General features: G+C 39.4%; 1 protein-coding gene across 6 annotated transcripts in view; it reads left to right on the top strand.

Annotated features, from left to right (window-relative positions):
• The window catches only part of cdkl5 (cyclin-dependent kinase-like 5), a 118,523-nt gene that overhangs the window by 89,201 nt on the left and 10,316 nt on the right, over positions 1-19,006 (top strand). For 5 of the 6 annotated variants that reach the window (XM_055644919.1, XM_055644918.1, XM_055644915.1 and 2 more), the window contains 4 exons: positions 1,097-1,198; positions 2,516-2,627; positions 2,706-2,814; positions 8,071-8,173. In XM_055644919.1, coding sequence (XP_055500894.1) covers positions 1,097-1,198; positions 2,516-2,627; positions 2,706-2,814; positions 8,071-8,173 — 426 coding nt within the window. Of the gene's footprint in view, positions 1-1,096; positions 1,199-2,515; positions 2,628-2,705; positions 2,815-8,070; positions 8,174-11,607; positions 14,520-19,006 lie in introns of those variants that run through there. The other variant, XM_055644920.1, reaches the window with a different exon arrangement.

The raw sequence follows: 19,006 nt of genomic DNA, 5'->3' as shown, positions 1-19,006 counted from the left end.
GTTTTTAATTTTTTTTAAACTAATAGTTAGTTTATTCTTTCCCTTACTGTCTTCTCCACTTTGAGTATCTTGCACCAATATTAGTTGTTGGAAACTTCATATTTCTTCTCTATAGCATTTTTCTTTGCACAAATATAAAGGTATACAAAAATTCTGAACATTTCTAATCGCGTTTGGCTTAGGGTATGTTGTTCTGTTTATTTCCCAACATGGCATGAACATTCTCACAGTGTTTACATCAACCTCTTGTTTATCCACATTATTTGTTTGATTTCGTGCTTGGATAATAAAGCTAATAAGGCAAATTGGTAGATAGATTACAAAGTATGGTGTTATTTCACACCTATGGAAAAGATGATGGATAAATCCACCATGATGGATCATCTGAAGTCCTTTTGCATCTTGTTATGTAGGGCTGTCCACCTTTTTTTTAATGTACAAAATAGCAAAATCTAGCACAGTGCATTCTCTTACAGTTGATATCAACCCAGTACATTTGTTGGGCTCTGAACACTTGGGATTCCAGTTGCTGAATTTGCAATTAATTTCTTCTTTTGACTAGAATCATAAAATTATTGTTGTATTGGAAAAGGGTAGTAAGTCCAATGAATCCGTGGCCACTACTGACAGAACGATCTCTTTAAATCCATGTGCCTGTCCAAAAGCCTTTTGAATGCTGTCATCATATCTCCACCAACACCCACGGCAGTGTATTCCAAGCATCTGCAACTCTGTAAAATAAAATCTTGCTCCACTCATCTTCTTTAAACTTTGTCCTTCTCACCTTAAAGCTATGCCGTTTAATCTATGATATTTTCATTCTTAGACAAAAGTTCTGACTCTCATTATTGTATTTTTTTTTTCTTCCTGGGCTCCCCGCAGCCTACGATGCTCAAGAGAAAACAATCCAAGTTAGCCCAACCTCTCAATATAGCTGATAGCCTCTAATCCGGCTAGCATTCTGGTAAACCTTTTTCTGCAACTTCTCCAAAGCATCCACATCCTTTCTCTCATTGGGTGACCAGAACTGCACACAGTATATGTTTTTCTCTATTTTAATATGCTTTAATTTCTGAATGCTTCCTATGTGTTTCAGATGGAGCAGTCCTTAACTGACGGAAAGCATAGCAGACTGCCTATCAAAGATTCAACCATGGATAATACAGTATCATTTCACAGCCATCAACATCAGATTGAGGTTAGACCAAATTAATTTTCATAACTTTAACTCAGAGCTTGGGAGTGATGCTTTATTTCAATCAATATCAATTTCCTGCTTTCTCTGCGAAGCATGGTTAAAATGTATTTTATGTGACAGAATACTTTGGGGGAAAAAAATGATTTCTGACTAAGCTGTTAGTAATGTCATGGGAGATCCACATCCATTTTTAAAAACAAAAAGAAAGCTATCGTGAGTCTGAATTTCATGACAATTTTTCCACCTGTGGACTTTAAATTCCCTCAAATATCTACATTTCAATAATGTGGCAACCATCTTTGAGCCAAGCTCAACTGTGTTCAAGCACTAAGAATGGTAATTAATTAATCAAGAAAAAAGTAGCAATTTACCATATTAGAATAGAGGTTTGTATATTTCATACAGTTTATGGGGGGGAATGGCAATCATATTCACTAGTACTGTTGAAACGTAAAACGTCCTTGATAAAGCTACTCATGGCCCACAGATATTTGGTAGCACCAGTAGTAACTGAGGAAAATCTTTAAATTATGAATTTTATCACTTGCGTTAGGATAGTTAGTTTTGTGGTGCAGAAAAAGGTTTACCAGAATGCTACCCGGATTAGAGGCTATCAGCTATATTGAGAGGTTGGGCTAACTTGGATTGTGCTGGAGTATCCTGGAGTATGCATTTGATATATTCTGGCAAATTCCAATAATCTTAAAAGAACCACCCCAGAAAATTCTAGAAATGCCTATGAGAAGAGAAACAACCAACATCCCAGGTTTGGGACCTTCCTTTGTTGTTAGCAGCATTTTGTGTTTTTGGTTCAGTTTAACAGCATTTGCAGTTTTATTACTTGCAAAAATCTTATGTTTCTATTGGCGGCTTCCAGAGAAATTATTTCAAGAACTACATTCAAGTGAATTGAAAAGACTACAATATTATAAGCATAACAGTGTTGTATTGCCTAGTTCGTAGTTCTGATGTTTTGTTATTGAAAATCTTAAAAAATATTGTACCAATTTGAGGCTATTGTTTTGCTTTCCACGTGATACTTCTGCATTCAAATTGATGTAGTTTATTATGAATATTCACTTCATTAGGAAACTATGTCCCTGACGTGCAATGTTAAAGATGCATTCACACCTGTTGTGACTCATTCCTGGGAAGCTTGACTAGATGATTTTTAAATAGCTAATACAGTTATCTTAAAATGGATTTGTAAGAAATATTTTTTAAATACTTCATGTGTTACCATAGCTACAAGCTACATGTTACATGGATTTTCACTTGTCTTAGATTTAAAAGCGCAGTTCCTTCTTTACATTTTAGCCTGGAGGATATCATGACATACATTTGGAAGATGGAATTTCCACAAAAGAAAATACATGTGTATTTTCGGACACAGTGCCCAGAGATAGACGAGTACGAAGTTATTATGAAGGTAAGTTTAGAACCCATTGATCTGTCGAAGTTGACAGCAATATGATGAAGCAGAATTTAATATTTATTGTTTGTTTAGATTATTCTTCATTGGAGGGCACATTCAGTGAGAGAGGACCAATTAATGTGCCAATGACTAGTAACATTCAATCAAAGCATTCAAAAAGACATACTGCTATGGACCTTTGGTAAGAAAACAATCATCTTTTCTTATGTTTTCTTGGTTCAGTAAAATAATTTTGAAAGAGGTTTCTGAGAGAGCAAAAATAACCGCATTTGTAGCCTAAAACCACGTATAATGGATTTGTGAAGTCTTTATGAGGAGAGTTAAGTGGACTCCAGCTGAATTCAGAAGTCTGTTATGCCCAGCACATATTTGCATATATTGAATTAGCTATAGGTATATTATATGCACTGTGAAATTAAATGTGAGTTTAGATATGGGTCAAAAAGGATTATTGTCTTAAAAATAAAATGCTCAATAACAATGTTCTGGAATTAGATTTGTTTTCACATTAAAAATCTTTCTACAAGATTGGCCGATTATATATATTTACTTTTAGAATATAGGTATGAATTTAAATATATTATGAACATTAAGTAAAGATTTTGAGAATCTGAGGCTATTTTAATAAATTTAGGATTAGGCACAGCATTTATCACCTTGAGGGACCGAGGGAGCTTAGTAACATACAATATACAATACAATACCTTTTATTTGTCATTTGAACCTCACATGAGGTTCAAACGAAATTTGGTTTCTGCAGCCATACAAGAAAAGAACCAAGACACACACCAACACAATTCACATAAACATCCATCACAGTGAGTCTCCTCCTCACTGTGATGGAAGGCAAAGTCTTGTCTCTCCCCTGCTCTCCATTCCTCTCCCGAAGTCGAGGTCAAAGCCCCCGGCGGGCGCTAGCAAGTCTGCGGCCACTCAAAGCCACGCCGGGCAATGTAGGGCCCTGCCCCGGGTCCCGATGTTGGGGCCCCCAGCAGGCGCTAGCAAGTCCGCGGCAATTTACAGCCGTGCAGGGCGTTGTAAGGCCCCGGCCCAGGTCACGCTCAACCCCGCAATTCGAGCGGGAGAAGTCGCCATTGCCGGTGCCCCGCAAAGCGGTCTCCCACCGGGGACCGGCGAGCTCCCGGTGTCACCATCCACCGGAGTCGGGTCGCAGCAGCGCGCCGCCACAGCTCTCCACGCTCCGAAGCTGGCTAGCTCCACGAAGGTAGGTCCACAGCTGCACAGGCTCCGTGACTTGAGCCTCCAGGTCGTTCTGGTTGGAGGCCGCTCCACGGTGCTAGGCCCCAACGGCAACGGAGACCTGACAGGGAAAAGGTCGGGTCTCCATGCAGGGAAGAGATTTAAAAGTTTCCCCCACCCCCTACACATACACATTTAAAAACCCACTACAAACTATACCCTCAACGGGACAAAAAAAAATAAAAAAATACACAGACAGACTGCAGAGGCCGCTGCAACGTCGGTCGCGCCGACGTCGCAGACAACATTCTCATCCTCAATGTCAGCAAAACAAAGAAGCTGGTCATCAACCTCAGGAAGCAGGGTGGATTACACACCCCAGTCAGCATCAAGTGCTAGAGTGGAGAAGGTCAAGAGCTTCATGTTCCTAGTTGTAAATATTATCAACAGTTCGATTTTGCCCAACCACATTGGCAATGCAACAAAGAAAGTACACCCATGCCTCTACTTCCTCAGAAGACAAAGGAAATTCGACATGTTTCCAATGATTCTTACCAATTTGTACAGATGTACCATAGAAAGTACTCTGTCTGGATGTATCGTAGCTTGGTATGGGAGCTGCTTTGCCAAGAGCATAAGTAGCTGAAGAGAGTCATGGATGCAGTCAAATTCATCATGCAAACCTTTCTTCGCACCCCCCTCCCCCACCCCCATCAACTCCGTCTACACTTCATAGTGCTTCAGAAAAGCAACCAACATACCACTCACACCCCATTCATATTCTCTTCTTCCTTCTATTGGGCAAAAGATACAAAAGCTTGAAAGCCAGTGCTGCCAAATTTACGACTCTTGAACAGACGTCTCGTGTGTTTAGGCTATAACCCCGATCTTACAATCTACCTCGTAGCAGCTCTCACACTATTTTTTATCTGCACTTATTAGAACATAATAGAGCACAAGAACACGAACCTGATACCAACCCATCACTTATCTACCTGCATTTAACACATATCCCTCCATTCCCTGCACGTCCAAATTCCTATCCTAAATGTTAAATTATTTTATATTCCACTAACATATCTGCTTCAACCACCACCTGGGCAGAAAATTCAGGTACTCACCATCCTCTGTGTAAAATAAAAACTTGCCACATATATCTCCATTAAACTTGCCCCTCTCAACTTAAAATTACAGTGCCCTCCATAATGTTTGGGACAAAGACTCATCATTTATTTATTTGCCTCTGTACTTCACAATTTGAGATTTGTAATAGAAAAAGTTGCATTAAATAGAATTTCAAGTAAGTGTATATAACAACTTCACAGAAAAAAACCCATTGCCTACTAAAAGAGTAATTTAAATTATTATTAACAACAAAGTACTTAACCATTATTATAGTTTTAGGCCTCAAAAAGTTGCACTGATAAATTTACTGATTCAAATATCTTAACTTGAAATGTAAAAGATTTGGTGTACCAGAAAAATCAACATTTCATGGATAAGGATGACATTGTGTGCATGGACATACAGTGCCCTCCGTAATGTTTGGGACAAAGACCCACCATTTATTTATTTGCCTCTGTACTCCACAATTTGAGATTTGTAATAGAAAAAATCATATATGGTTAAAGTGTACATTGTCACATTTTAATAAAGGCCATTTTTATTCATTTTGGTTTCTCCATGTAGGAATGACAGCAGTGTTTATACATAGTCCCCCCATTTCAGGGCACCATAATGACAATGTGCACGTGACCACATGTGGGTTTTTTTCTATTACAAATCTCAAATTGTGGAGTACAGAGGCAAATAAATAAATGATGGGTCTTTGTCTCAAACATTATGGAGGGCACTGTATGCCCTCTAGACTTTCAAATCCTGGGGAAAAATTCTGACTATCTATGCCTCACATAATTTTCTATGCAATTTTCTATACATGTCTCCCTGTAATTTCTGGCATTCAAGAGAAAACAATCTAGATCTATCCAACTCTCTTGGTAGTTTTTACCCGCATATCCAGGCATTATTCTTGTAAACCACTGCATCCTTTACAACGCCTCCACATCCTTCCTTTAATGGGATGACCAGAGCAATGCACAATACTCCAAATGTGGCACAACCAAAGTCCTACAAAGCTGCATCATGACTTCCTGTCAATATCCTGTGCTATGAAAGCACACATAGCATATGCCTTTTATATCACTCTAACTTCTTATGTTGCCACTTTCAGGGAGCTATGGACTTGGATCCCAAGATCCTTCTGTACATGAATGCTGTTAAGGATCATGCCATTTGTTGTTTATTTTCCCCTTGATTTGGCCTCCTGAGTGTAACACCCCACTTTTGCTCGGATTAAACTCCGTCTGTCATTTCTCCACCCATTTCTATAGCTGATCTTTATTCTGCTGTGTACTTTGACAGTCTTTCTCGCAGTCCGCGATCCCAGCAATCTTGGAGTCTGTGTAGCTCCACTGGGTCACAAACCTACAGCCTGAATATTGTCCTTCCATGACAACTCTGTCTTCTCTCAATAAGCCAGTTCTGAGTCCATATGACCAAGTCACTATTAATCCCATGCATCTTAATTTATGCATTTTACACTTTTATTTATTTTCTCTTTTACACTATCAGTTGTACTTGTGTATGGTATGATATGCCTGGAAAGTATGCAAAACAAAGTTTTTCACTGTATCTGGGTGCACATGACAATAATAAACCAATGTAAATAGATTTAAATTATTTTCTTTTGACCTTGCATCAATTACTTTTTACAGAAGTTCTAAACGTCTACCACTTTGTGTATGTAAAAATAACTTTGATTTGTAGAATCATTACAAAATGAAACAAGATCATTCTGACTGAAAGAAAAGTCTGGTCAATCACTTTCTTACAGCACTGCAATTGTTTTACTCCCTCAATTATCCATTACACACATTTGGGTGTGAATTCCAGATCGTGACCATTAGTTGCATAAAAAATGAATCCCTTGTGTCACCTTGTTCTATAGGCAACCACTTTAGCAGTTTTTTTGGGGTTTTTTTTAAATCTCAATCAAATCAACTTAATGTTCAATTCCAAGGAATACAATCTTAATAATAATTCTTCCTGTACTTGAGCCTTTTTTCTCTTGGTAAATATCCCATGCTCTCCCTCTGAAACCTGTGTAGATCAAGTGGCCAGAATTGCTCTTGGTAATGTCACAAGTGTTATTTAACCATGGATTGTAATGTTAACCTTTGTACCTAGAATGCAAGGAGTTAACTTCTGCCTCCTTATATTGGAATTTGCACCTGTCTATGGCATTTCAACATGTAAACGTCCTTGTTTCTTTTTGGAATCACAATTTTTCTGTAATTTCATTGATTAGTGAAAGGTAACAACTACATTCTATCCATTTTAGATACAAACAGGTGAGTGCAAACTTCCCTTCATCGGGAAAGGGAATAAAGCAATATGCTGAGCTGTATGATGTACAAATCAATTTAATTCCAGCAGCCATTATTTTGAAAGGAAATAATAGAGTACTTTTGGAAAGAAGCTCCAACAGTGTGATCCACTTATCAACTGACCTAAAATGTATCCAAATCAATGGGTAGTCAGTTGATTTTAAAGCAGGAAAGTTTACAATTTAGTGATGTGATGAACTAGGAAAACAATTAATACGTGTAGTGTCATTGAAAGTAGAAAGCTATCATGGCAATTTTATCAGAATTTTAAAGCCTTCCTCTTGAGATATTAGCGCAGATACCCAAAATGTGTCTAGAGATGTGGGTTTCAAGGAGAGATGTGTCATTGGAAGAAATGGAAAGGAATTCCAGAGCTTGGGGTCCTTGGAGCTGGTGACACTGCTTCCAATGGTGGGGGAAATAAAATTGTTGATGCTGGAGAAGTGTTTATCTTAAAAGGTTATAGGGCTAAAGGAGTTTCAGAGATTGGTTAGGACAGGGCTAAGAAGGGAGTTAGAAAACAAGGATAAGGCTTTTATAATTAAACTATTGGTTGACTAGGAGTCATGGTAGCTCTACTAGCATATTGGCAATGATAAAATTAAATGATGGGTGTCTTGAAAAATGTAGAGAGTAGAACAAGGGAGGCTGACAAGTAGAACATGAATAATCTGATGTCAATAAATGTGTAGAATTTTGTATCTCATTCAATTCTTCAGAATGGATTCCATCATTTATTCTGAACTCTAATTAATTGTTATGCTGAAAATTGATATTATTCTTAATTTCAGGAAAAGTACAGAAAATCTTAACATTAACCCCCCAGAGCAAACTAAGGAGAAGGGGAAGGGTTTCTTCAGGGCAATAAAAAAGAAAAAGAAGAAATCACAAACTGTAAGTTTTACTTTCTGTTTGATTATTTATGATGGATTGTCAAGTTGGGATGGCTTATAGATTAATCTTAAAATATAGTTACTGGGTTTATTTTGTGTGTCTAGATCTAATTGCTTCCTGTCAGGTCTGAAGAAGAATAATTAATTACACAGCCAAGGGGGCAAATTAAATGCTAAGGTCTTTATAGCATCCTTGATAAAGCTGGCGAATGTAGTAGAACTATCTGTTTTATGCATTTCCCTCAAGCTCTTCAAACATATTAGCAGAGAACATTCTCTCTATTTATTTCAATCAATACCGATATACCTACCTAAAAAATGTTTTAAAAATCTTGATTCCCGGATTACAAACTTTATCTGGGATTATAAATCACATAGAATTCATAAACGACATCTATGTAAACCCAAATAAATGGGCGGATTGGCGCTCCCCAATTTCTTATACTACTTTTGGGCAACGAATATTAAAAATGCAATTTACTGGCTGGATAACACATGCCAACAGGTAGACTGGTTAGTAATGGAGAGAGAGGATTGTTCGCCTTTTCGCGATTCTTCTCTCCCCAATAAAGTTGAAGAACACAATAAATGAGAAAAATCCGATTATTCACAGCACTTTACAAATTTGGAGACGTAAAATCCACTTTTAAACTAAGAAATTTATCTCTTCTTTCACCAATAGCTGATAACCCGTCGTTTAAGCCATCTATCATAGATAAAACGTTTATTCATTGGGAAACACTAGGAATTAAAAAGCTTGGAGATCTGTACGAGATGGGAAATCTGTCATTTCAGAAATTACAGTCGAAATACAGTCTGAAAGATAATCAATATTTTAGATATCTTCAAATTTGAGACTATTTGAAAACATATACCCACGATTGTCAAACTCTGCTGCCAGATATATTAGACGAAGGTATGAATAGAAACTCAGAATCAAACAATCTAACATCATACTTGTATAATATCCTTCTAAATATAAAAATTCCATCGTCAGACGTAATTAGAAGAGAATGGGAAGAGGAATTAGGCCTAAAATTTCCAAAGACAGATGGGAAAAATATCTCTTATATATACATAATTGTTTGATTAATGTTAGACACATTTTAATTCAATTCAATAAAACTGCACAGACTCTACTACTCTAAGACTAAACTGAATAGGATTTTTTCAAAGGTATCTACTATTTGTGCCAAATGTCTCCTTCGAGAAGCAACTATAACACACTCCCTTGCCTCTTGCATAAAACTACATAAATTTTGGAAAGGAATCTTTGAAATTTTCTCAAAATCATTATAAACAAAACTGGACCCCCATACGAAACTGATTATTTTCGGAACAGCTCTGAGCTTTCAATAACGTTTCCTTAATTATGGCCTGATTATGGCGAAAAAACGTATACTTAAATTTTGGAAAAATACATCTCCCCCAACTCTTAAAATGTGGATTACAAACATGTCTGAGACGCTACATCTTGCAGATATGAGACTTGTCTTAGCAGGAAAATCAGAGCAATTTTCAAAGATATGGATTCCTTTCATTGATTCATTACAAGGATAGTATGGTGCAACACAACTTCGGAATTAAACCGATTTACGGACTGGGTGAGAAATGAAGCAGGTATATCAACACTTTGGTTTTTTTTTAGTTTTTAGTCTTTTTATTTTTTTTAAGTTTTCACTTAGCCACTCTTTGACTACACCCATTTGGTAGTTTAGGGGTTCTATTCTTACACATTCACTTTCTCTTTTTCTTTCTTTCTTGCTCTTTCTCTCTTTTTCTATTTCATCTTTGCTAAAATTAAAATGGAAGCTGTACAATAAATGTACTACGTCATATGCCGCGGTTTATACTTTTGTACACTGCTTCTAATAAAAATATATTGGAAAAAAAAATAAAAATATATATATATATATTAGCAGAGAACCAGTTTATAGTTAAATAGTTATACAGGTGCACAACCTTTTATCCGAAAGCCTTGGGACCAGACACTTTTCGTAATTCAGATTTTTTCGGCTTTCGGAATGGAAGATTTTTAGCATAGATTTTAACGGCTGGCGCAGTGGTAGAGTGCTCGGCTCATATCCGCAAGGTTGCGAGTTTGCGCCTCGATCCCAGCAGTTACTCGATCGCGAGTTTGAGTCTTCAATATAGTTTTTTCTTGCAGAATAGGAGAGAATAGGGAGGGTTAGGCTGGGATGATTCTCTGCGAGATGATCTTAGTGCGGGAGACAAGTGTAGGAGAGGTGTACTGACTGTGTGGGCAGAACTTTGGAAGTGATTGCCCACCATTCTCAAAAGCCGCTGTGTCTCCCTGTCCCTCCAACTCCAGAGGAATCCGCTCCCCGATGGGCCGCTACGGTGACAAGTGGCAGTTCGCCCACAGCCCGAGCTGCGCCCCCTCATCCGCAACCCGGGTTCCTCTGGAGTTGGAGCGGGGCTGGGCTAGAGTTGTTGCTGGCTGTGAGTCTCTGGGATCTCCATGCTTGCAGTGGGCCTGGGGGTCGGTGTCCCGATGAGGGGGCGCAGCTCGGGCTGCTAGCTGCGGGCGAACTGCCACTTGTCGCTGTAGCAGCCCATCGGGGAGCGGCTTCTGGTGGTCCTGACGTCTCTCAGCTCCTGTCCAGGGGGATGGCCGGAGACGTCAGGACCAACAAGAACCCGCTCCCCGATGCGCCGCTACAGCGACAAGTGGTAGTTCGCCCACAGCCCGAGCTGCGCCCCCTCATCCGCAACCCGGGTTCCTCTGGAGTTGGAACTGAGCTGGGCTAGAGTTGCTGCTGGCTGTGGGTCTCTGGGATCTCCGTGCTTGCAGTGGGCCTGGGGGCCAGTGTCCCGTTGGTCCTGACGTCTCCGGTGACTGGCACTGACCTGCTGGCAACTCCGACGTGAAGACAGTGCAAAGCCCCCACGCCGTGCAATGGGCGGGGAGCTGGAGAGGGGAGGGAAGGGGTCACACACATGGCCGGGAAGCAGAGGGGTGTAGGTGGGGTGAAACTGAAGGGAGCGACAATCTGCTGCTGCCTGCCCGCTGAGTTAAAAAGATTTCACGCAAGACTCACGATACACTGTGTATCGTGAGTCTACCGTGGGAACTTTATAACTCAGCGGGCAGGCAGCAGCAGATTGTCAATTATTAACCCTCCCGCGCAATATACCCTCACCTTCTCTTTTCTGAATGGGGATTTAGTTCCCCTTTCTTCGAGGACCGACTGGAGGTTCCGCTGTCACCTCTGCGGGCCGCCCTCGGTGAACGTCTTCAAGGACCTTTCTTCAAGGACCGAAAAAATGTCCGCTATTCGGAGCTTTTCGTTATTTGGAACTTCGGATAAAAGGTTGTGCACCTTTATTTGATTATTTTAATATGCATAATCGCCAAATAACTTGATCTTCGTGCCTGGTTGTGGTACTCAAATATTTTACATTTATTTTCAGGGCTCCCCTTGGGCAGAATGTTTTGGTAAAGATATGATGTTGTTTGCAATAGAAAATCTGGTTACGGCAATATTGATATGTCCTTCTTTAGGAAACTTGGTTTTTAAAATTAATGTATTTTGTTATCCAAGTAATTATATCGACATGAAAATAAGATATCCCGTGTTAATTATATTGGCAGTTAAAGATGACTAAGTAAAACTTCTTTCCAGGTTGAATTTGTTAAAACATTCTGTAAAATTATAATCGGAAAGGAGTTTCCATTTTAATATGATAGAAAATCTACTTTTTGAGTTGGAAGTATTAAATTATGTTTAAAATCTAGTTCCTTGGAGAAAAATGGAAGGCATATATAACGTGATGGATCCTTGCTGTGGTGCAAGTACTGTTGGTGGCGCAGGGTTTTGTCCTCAGTAAAAAGCCGATTTATGTCTTAGTGAAGAATATTAGCGAAATATGAAATAAAACCTTTTTTCTTTTTAAACAGAATTTTGCCTTTCACTTTTTCTTGTAGTCAAGAGTTTAGACAAATCCCAGATGTTTATCATATTGTTTGCAGTGTACTCTGTATACATATTCTGTCGTGCTGCAGCAAGTAAGAATTTCATTGTTCTATCTGGGACATATGAAAATAAAACACTCTTGACTCTTGAATGGTTACAATTTGGAAGGAAGCCATTTGGCCTAGCAAGTCATTGCTCATCTCAGTATTTGCTAATTTTAAAGGGAAATCGAACTAGTCCTACTCCCCATTCTATCAGTGTAGGATACTTATCCAGTTCCCTTTTAAACTATGATTAAATCCGCCTCTGCTATTACCCCAGACACTCACAATGTAGGCCACTCATATTGTAAAATAATGTTTCCTCTCTTTACTCTTGGAACTTTTGCCAATCATCTTTAATTGGTTCTTGAACCCTCTGACAATGAGAACACTATGTTACCGAGCCTTGATCCTCCTCGGTCCTTGCAAACTTATTTTGTTCCAAGAAGAACAACGTGAAATTTTACAATCTATCCACATAAGTAAAGAATCCGCTCTTTGAAATCATTTTGGTAAATCCTTTCTGCACCCTCATTAAAGATTTCATATTTTTCCGAAGGTGCAGTGTTCAGAACTGGAAACAATATCCTAAATTGTGGCTGCACCAATTTGTATAACAGGATGACAAAACTGAACACAGTATTCCAAATGTGATCTTACAACTGTAAAGTAACACAGTAACTTCTGCACTCACTGCCCTTGCTGATGAAGGCGAGCGCACCAAAAGTTTTCTTTATCGCTGTCTACTTGAGTTACCACTTTCAAGGAACTGCATACTTGTACTCCCAGGTTCCTCTGTTCTCCAACATTCCCCAGTACCCTACCATTTAAAGTGAAAGTCCTATCCAACAACCTTGCTCTTGTATGCTGTGACTCTACTTATAAAGACTGGAATCCCAGCTGCATTTTAATCACTTTTTTAACCTGCCATGCCATATTCAATATTGCCCCGTGTTTTTCTATTCTTACCCTTTTTGGAATTGTGTCCTCAGTTTACATTGTGTCTTTTATTCATTGTGTACTTATTTAGTGCCCTCAGTATGAGTAGACTTCCTTTTTGGTTGCTGATCAGCCCAATGTCAACTTGCACCCCTTTTCACCCTGTTCACAGGCATACAGAAGGTTTTAAGATTCCGAATGTTTGCTGCCAGTCTTCCCTCAGGCTCTTTTCCAGCATTCCATTTTGTCTAGATAGTTTCCAAACTTTCTGTAATCAACCTGGTTCTCTCATATGTTAATAATTAGGTAGCTGTCTAATCTCCTATTTACATACTATTTTACTTTCTGCCTTAGCCATCTGTGGAACTCTGACTTTGACTCCCTACCCTTCTCTCCTGTAAGAATATAATTAGCACTACCGCTGAATGTTAATACTTACACAATTATTCAACCTTTATATATAAATAAGAAGCTTTTTTTTTACAAACGGGCAGAATTAAATGCCGCAAGACATTTTCCAAATTAGAATTTTTATTTTTTTTTGCTACCATTTTAGTTGTATGATTTTTATAAATCCTAACTACTCTCATTTTCTTTACTGTTCTTAATCAATGTATTTTTTCTTTTCAGCACAAACAAGTGTTTTTGTAATGAATTTTTATAGAATTGATTGTCATAGATCTTTTTTGCACTTCATGAAAAGACTTTGTGAAATTTCATATTTGCTTAAACAACCCCATAACTATTCCCCACACCTGAAGATTGACCCAATAAAAGCTTCCAAGTCCTGTTGTGAAATGTGTTGCACCCATAACACTTAACTGCACAGTCTTCCATTGACACATAGTGTTTAGGAGTAATAGTATTAGGATGGTATCAATTAGTCTGGTGTTGATTTTAAACCTTTGTAACCATCAAGCCAGTGGTAAACTGCAGTTTGAAAAAATATTTGCTGACAATGCTTTAGCTTTAGCCAGCCAGGGTGGAAGTAATGTGCCAGTTCCCTTGTCAAATAACCGATGTTACAAGGACTACGTGATTGTTTCGCCAAGAACACTCCTACTCGATTTCCATAGAGACTGCACTCAAAGCAACTCCTTGGTTCACTCATCCCTTCCCACCTAAACAATCCCCTCCTCCCTCCTTCCAGGGACTCCCACAGCACTTCCAGGTGAGACACATGCACCTCTTCTAACCTCACCTACTGCACTTAGTGATCCCGATGTGGCCTCTTTCACATTGGCAAGCCCAAGGCCTGCCAGATCCCAGATGCTAACCATTTTAATTCCCCTTCCCATTCCTATGCTGTCATTCCTGTCCTGGGCTTCCTCCATTGAGTGAACTGGAGGAACAGTGCCTCATATTCCGCTTGGGTCGCATACAACACGACAGTAAAGACATTAAATTCTTCAATTATAGGTAACAAAAATGTACAAACTCCCCCCTTTTCCTTCCCTTTTTCCCCCTCTCTTCCAAGTGCCCCACCGGAACCCCCACCCCATCCTCTTCCACTTATATTCCTTACTCTGGCTTCACACATCACATCTCTTCTATCCTTATCTCCTTATTTCCAACTTTATCTTTTCATCTGTGGCATTTGTCCAACCATCTGCCTGACGGTATTAGTTGCCAAGCTTTGTCACGCCCCCATCAGCTCCCCCCCCATCTACCATCAGTCTGAAGAAGGGTCCCAAACGTCGCCCATCCATGTTTGCTTATTGCCTATCCTGACCCAGTGAGTTACTCCAGCCCTTTGTCTTTTTATGTGACAACATTGGGTACGTGACTGAGAGTAATTTAATGCACATACTTTAAGTCGAATTATTCTTGAATCACAATATGTTTTGTATGTTTATCCTATCCATATGTGAAGATGTATTATCATTTCTGATCAAACACCATTGTGTTTCTTCCGTGCTTTGAATAGACTGTTTATTGCCTATTATGGAGCACAAGAGAGTATAGATGCTGAAATAGTCACATAGAAAAAAAGTGAGATGGACATAGAGAGTCTTACAGCACGGATAAAGGCCTTTCAACCAAACATGTCCCTGTTGACCACAATGCCCATATAAGCAAGTCCCAAGTGCCTATGTTTGACCCAAATCCCTCTAAACCTTGTTTGACCATGAATCTGTCCAGATGTCTTTTAAATGGTGTTATTGTACCTGCCCCAACAAATTACTCTGGAAGCTCATCCAGAAACGTATGTGTGGAAAATATTGCCCTTTTGATTCATATGATATTTTTCTCTTCTCACCTTAAACTTATATCCTCTAGTTGTGTTCCTACTCTTGGAAAAAAAAAAGGCTCTCTTTCTGGTCATCATGATATTATACACTACTCTCAGATCATCCCTCAGTCTCCTATAGTCAGAGGAATAATATCCTAGCATGTCCCACCTCTCACTAGAACTCAGTTCCTGGAGTCCTGGTAAGATCCTGGTAAATCTTTTCTTTACTCTTTCCAGCAGAATGGCATCTTTCCTGTAGCTGGGTGACCAAAACTGAACACAATACTTCCAAGTGTGGCTTCATCAATGTCTTGTACAGCTTCAATTTAATCTCGCAGTTTCTGTACTCGGCGCCCTTAATGATGGCGACCAGTGTACCAAAGGCTTCTTCACTACCCTGTCCACTTGTGATGCTAATTTCAGGGAATTTGGAGCAAAAAACAAACTGCAGGAGGAACTCAGCAGGTCAAGCTGCGTCTGTAGAGGGAAATGAACAGTTGATTTTTCAGGCAAAGCCCCTTCTTATTAGATTCCATAATCTGCAGTTCTGTGTTCTCTTCACTACTGCATCCCAGCCTCTTGCCACTGCCCTACCTCGCCTGACTTTGTCTGCCAGCCAACCCCTCCTCACCTGCTTTGTATTATCAAACATGTGATAATATGTTTCACCTTTCACTTTCCAGTTCTTGCCCCACATCTTCCCTTTATCTTTTTATACTGTGATTAAAGTTTCAGCCTCGGCCCAACTTGCCCACACCTTCCAACATGTCCCAGTTACACTGGACCCACCTGCCTGCGTTTGGTCTATACCCATCTAAACCTGTCCTATCCATGTACCTGTCTAACTGCTTCATAAATGTTGGGATAGTCCCTGCCTCAACTACCTCCTCTGGCAGTTTGTTCCAAACACCCACCAAACTTTGTGTGGAAAATGTTACCTCTTGGATTCCTAATAAGTCTTTTCCCCTTCACCTTAAACCTATGTCCTCTGGTCCTCGATTCACCTACACTGGGCAAGAGACTCTGTGCATCTACCCATTCTAGTCCTCTCATGATTTTATTCATCAATAAAATCACCCCTCATCCTCCTGTGCTCCAAGGAATAGAGTCCCTGCCTACTCAACCTTTCCCTATAGCTCAGACCCTCTATCCCCGGCAACGTCCTTGTAAATCTTTCCAGCTTGACAACATCTTTCTTATAACATGGTGGCCATAAATGACCACAATACTATAAATGTGGCGTCACCAATGTCTTGTACAACTGCACCATGACCTCCCAACTTCAATACTCAATAGTTTGATTGATGAAGGCCAATGTGCCAAATGCCTTTTTGACCACCTTATCTACCTGCGACTCCACCTTCAAGGAACTATGCGCCTGCACTCCTAGATCCCTCTGCTCTACAACCCTACCATCACTGTGTAGGTCCTGTCCATGTTAGATTTCCCAAAATGCAACACGTCACATTTCCCTCTATTAAATTCCATCAACCATTCCTCAGCCCACCTGGCCAATTGATCAAGATCCGGCTACAATTTTTCACAACCGTCTTCACTATCTGCGCAACCACCCACTTTTGCATCATCTGCAAACTTGCTAATCTTGCCGTGTATGTTCTCATCCAAATTATCCAGAATGATGCCTGGATGTGGAGGTATTAGCTACTGGGAGAGGCTGGACAGACTTGGATTGTTCTCTTTGAAATGTCAGAGATTGCGGGGAAACCTACCAGAAGTATGTAAAATTATGAGAAGAATAGATAGGATAGGCAGTCAAATCCTTTTATCCAAGATGGAAATATCATATACTAGAAGGGAGAGGGGCAAATTTTAAGTAGATGTGCGGGACATGTTTATTGCCGAGAAGATGGGTGAGTGCTTGAAACACCATGCAGGGGGTGTCATTGGGGCAGATATGATAGTAGCATTTAAGAGACTTTTGGATAGGCATTTGGATCTGCATGGAATGGAGGAATATGTGTCTTTGTACACTACTGTACACAAAAATGTGACAAAGGGGGTCAAATTTCAAATCCCTTCAAAAAAGTGACAAGCACTTTATTGGGTTCATGCCTAACATAGTATCAATAAAAAAATATAAGAAAATATAACATATTGATGGCAAGTTTCCGAAAATGGCATCAGAATACACAAATACATTTTGTATAACGTTTGTCACGTGGTGTCCACCAGTGACCTGGTTGGCACAGTAAGTGCATGTATTTCATATTTCTTTCTATGTTTATGAATACCACATGGAACAATAAAATTGCAAACACCATTTCCACTTCATTCACCTGATCATGTAGTAGAATACTGCATCCATGGATACCGTTGAGTGGACACCGCAACGCGCGTTACACATCATAAATACAAACGTACGTTGTAGTGGACACTAAAAGGTTTGGTGTCCCAGAAAATGAACGTTACATTATTAGCGAGAACCAAGCATTTTCACCAATGTGATCTAAACGGTACATTATCTTATGGATTTGATCTATCGATGGTCGATGATTCATCAGATCGTTTGATTTGGGCTAATTTTTTTGTAAGTAAAATGACTCCGTAACGGTCGTTGCAGAGCTTCCCGAAGTTGACAAGAAGGAATTAAGTTGGCAACTTGGTCCGTACGAAAGATAAACAAGAGACAGTGTGTTGCCAAATTAAAGATTGGCTCAGTTTCTTAGTTTTGATGACCAATTTCTGTCCAAAATTTTTTAAAATTGGTTTTGAAAAGTCGGAAAATATATCGTAAACGGTCGTTGCATTTTTGACACCACGATGTTTTCGATATATTAAATTGGAAAATAAGAAAAAAGAATTAACTCGCCCAAAATTCGCTACTACCATAGGATACCTTGTTGTGCTTTTGAAAAGCATTAGAGGTTTGGACCCGCCATGATTTAACTTACGGATGTACCGACCCCGATAAACGGTCGTGACAATGGACACCAAGCACAACGACCGTTATGGGATCTTTACTGTACTGTATTATCTTTATGTTACTGTATTTTTCCCCTGGTATTGATGAAGATATTTCCCTAGATCATTATCAAAATGTATATGTATGAGGGGCCATATGAAGTATATTTATGAATTAAATATTCATGACTAAATGTGGCAGCGTTTTTAATGTCACATTTTTGGTCTCCAAATTGGTGGTAAAATGATGAAGATTTTGTGTTATGAAAAAGTTTTTGATATTTTGGTCTTGAAGTTGTCTAAGTTATTAATGTTATTTATAAGGTTTCACATGATGAGTAGATTTTTGTAAAGAACAGTGTATTGGTGTAAAAAACTGAATAATAATCGTGTTCCTCAAAATCTCTCCAGTATTTTAAAAAACACATATGGATTCTGTGCTGGCAGATAAGTTTGGTTGGCATCATGGCCTGCACAAACATTATGTGCTATACTGTTCTATGTTCTAGTTCCGTGTTGTCCTTGATGAAAACGTAAGACTACAGATGCTGGAATCTAGAGCAACAAACGAGGTGCTAGGAGAACTCAGCAGTCCAGGCAGCATCAGTTAAGGGAAAAGGACAGGCAACATTTTGGATTGTGACACTTCCAACTGATGGAGTAGAGGGGAAAAACTGAGAGAGATGGGAGGAAGGAGTGAGGCAAGAGTCGGCAAGTGATTCAGATGAATTCAGGTGAATTCAGCTGTGGAGTGATGATTG

Source organism: Leucoraja erinacea, chromosome 13 (assembly GCF_028641065.1).
Source record: "Leucoraja erinacea ecotype New England chromosome 13, Leri_hhj_1, whole genome shotgun sequence".
Lineage (NCBI taxonomy): Eukaryota > Metazoa > Chordata > Chondrichthyes > Rajiformes > Rajidae > Leucoraja > Leucoraja erinaceus.
Note: the sequence above shows the minus strand (reverse complement) of the source record. Positions and strands in the feature narration are given on the sequence as shown.